Raw genomic sequence first — 1475 nt, forward strand, 5'->3', positions numbered from 1 at the left:
TTGTAATGAGAAAAACGGAAAGCTTTTTGATTACTTGCATTAAAAAGGACTTTCCAGATGACTGCATCGATGGACGTTTATGAGTCTTTACACTGTTTGTGAATGTATGTTAGAAGAAGACAGGAATGTCTGGAATGAGCTGGGTGGGAAAGAGGGCAAGCACTTTCAAAAACAAAGGAAAACTCTGAAAAAGATTCATAATTACTCACTGTTTGTGTACATATGCATGCAACTTGGGTCATTGTGACGGAAACTTATTTCTATGTGAGGGGGTGGGTTTCAGACGTCCAGTGTGTATTGCAGGCTGCCACACAAACATTTTCTAGGCATGGAGCCTGTGCTGGAAGAGCGTCACACTTTGTACAGCACTGCAGTGAACTGAGGACTACAGACTTCTGACCTCTAGAATAAGGATAGGCTGATTTCTGATCGTCTCTGTCCCAGAACAGGCTCTTTTCCTCAGATAAACACCTCTACCAGCCTGTCCTGCGATGCCCGCCGCTGGAGCCTCAGAGTGAGTATAACTGCTAAGCTTTGGGTTTGAGTGTGTGTGTGTTTGTTTGTTTAGATTGAATATGTAAGAAAAAGAAAAAAAAAACAAAAAAACAACTTTATTTAGTTGTCAAACACTGCATTTGTAGTTCATCGTAGAGTGTTACAGTTACAGTGTTTGTCTCTTTTTCATAAGATTCATAATACTTTTAATAACTCACAAAGTAATGTGTTTGTGTTTGTCTGAGTAGTTTGATCTTAGCAGTAGACATAACTTTGCTCTAAAAACAGACCAGTGTCACATGAAGAAACAGGAGACCAGACAGCAGGGTATGTGTGTGGGTTTGTATTCACATTAGTGCGACCAAGAACTGCTTTCATGTTTCATTCTCCTCATTAAAACTCACAGTTACGACTATAAAATGGGGTTTAAACCTTGATATGACCCAATATGCTATCATTTTCTCAATTGCTTTATATTTTCATATTTGAATGTACATGAACTATTGATGTGTTAGTCCTTATGGAATGTATGTTTCCTTAAATTCACTTTTTAATTAAAAAAATATTGTGTTATTCTATTTTTATTTCTGTCCGTTTCTTGAACAGTTCAAGAGAAGGTAATTGTCAGCTAAAAATAAATATTATTTCGATAAATTCGATTTTTTTTTTTTGCATTCTATTGTTATTATTCTATGCTGTTTAGTGTAATATTCCTATGCAGTCTATTATAATATTTATATGCAGTGATTTTCAATATCTGTGGTGTGTACATAAATATATTCTGAAAACGGATGCAGCAAAACAACAGCGGTAAGCTTTTACACATGTGCTGACTTGGCATTTATAAAAAACAATGCATGTACTTCACTGTATATTATTAATGTTGTGGAAAATTGGATTGTGCATTAATATAATGTGTGTGTGTGTGTGTGTGTGTGTGTGTGTGTGTGTGTGTGTGTGTGTGTGTGTGTGTGTGTTGA

At 35.9% G+C, this 1475-nt stretch overlaps 1 protein-coding gene across 2 annotated transcripts in view; it reads left to right on the forward strand.

Moving 5' to 3' along the window:
* The first annotated feature begins 224 nt into the window (after positions 1–224).
* Positions 225–1475, forward strand: part of LOC107703743 (transitional endoplasmic reticulum ATPase) — a 10548-nt gene continuing 9297 nt past the window's right edge. Inside the window, exons 1-2 of one of the 2 annotated variants that reach the window (XM_016506466.1) lie at positions 225–392; positions 431–514. In XM_016506466.1, coding sequence (XP_016361952.1) covers positions 492–514 — 23 coding nt within the window. In that variant the 5' untranslated portion in view covers positions 225–392; positions 431–491. Of the gene's footprint in view, positions 515–1475 lie in introns of both variants that reach the window. The other variant, XM_016506465.1, reaches the window with a different exon arrangement.

This window comes from Sinocyclocheilus anshuiensis, unplaced genomic scaffold, assembly GCF_001515605.1.
Source record: "Sinocyclocheilus anshuiensis isolate Anshui unplaced genomic scaffold, SAMN03320099.WGS_v1.1 scaffold274, whole genome shotgun sequence".
NCBI lineage: Eukaryota > Metazoa > Chordata > Actinopteri > Cypriniformes > Cyprinidae > Sinocyclocheilus > Sinocyclocheilus anshuiensis.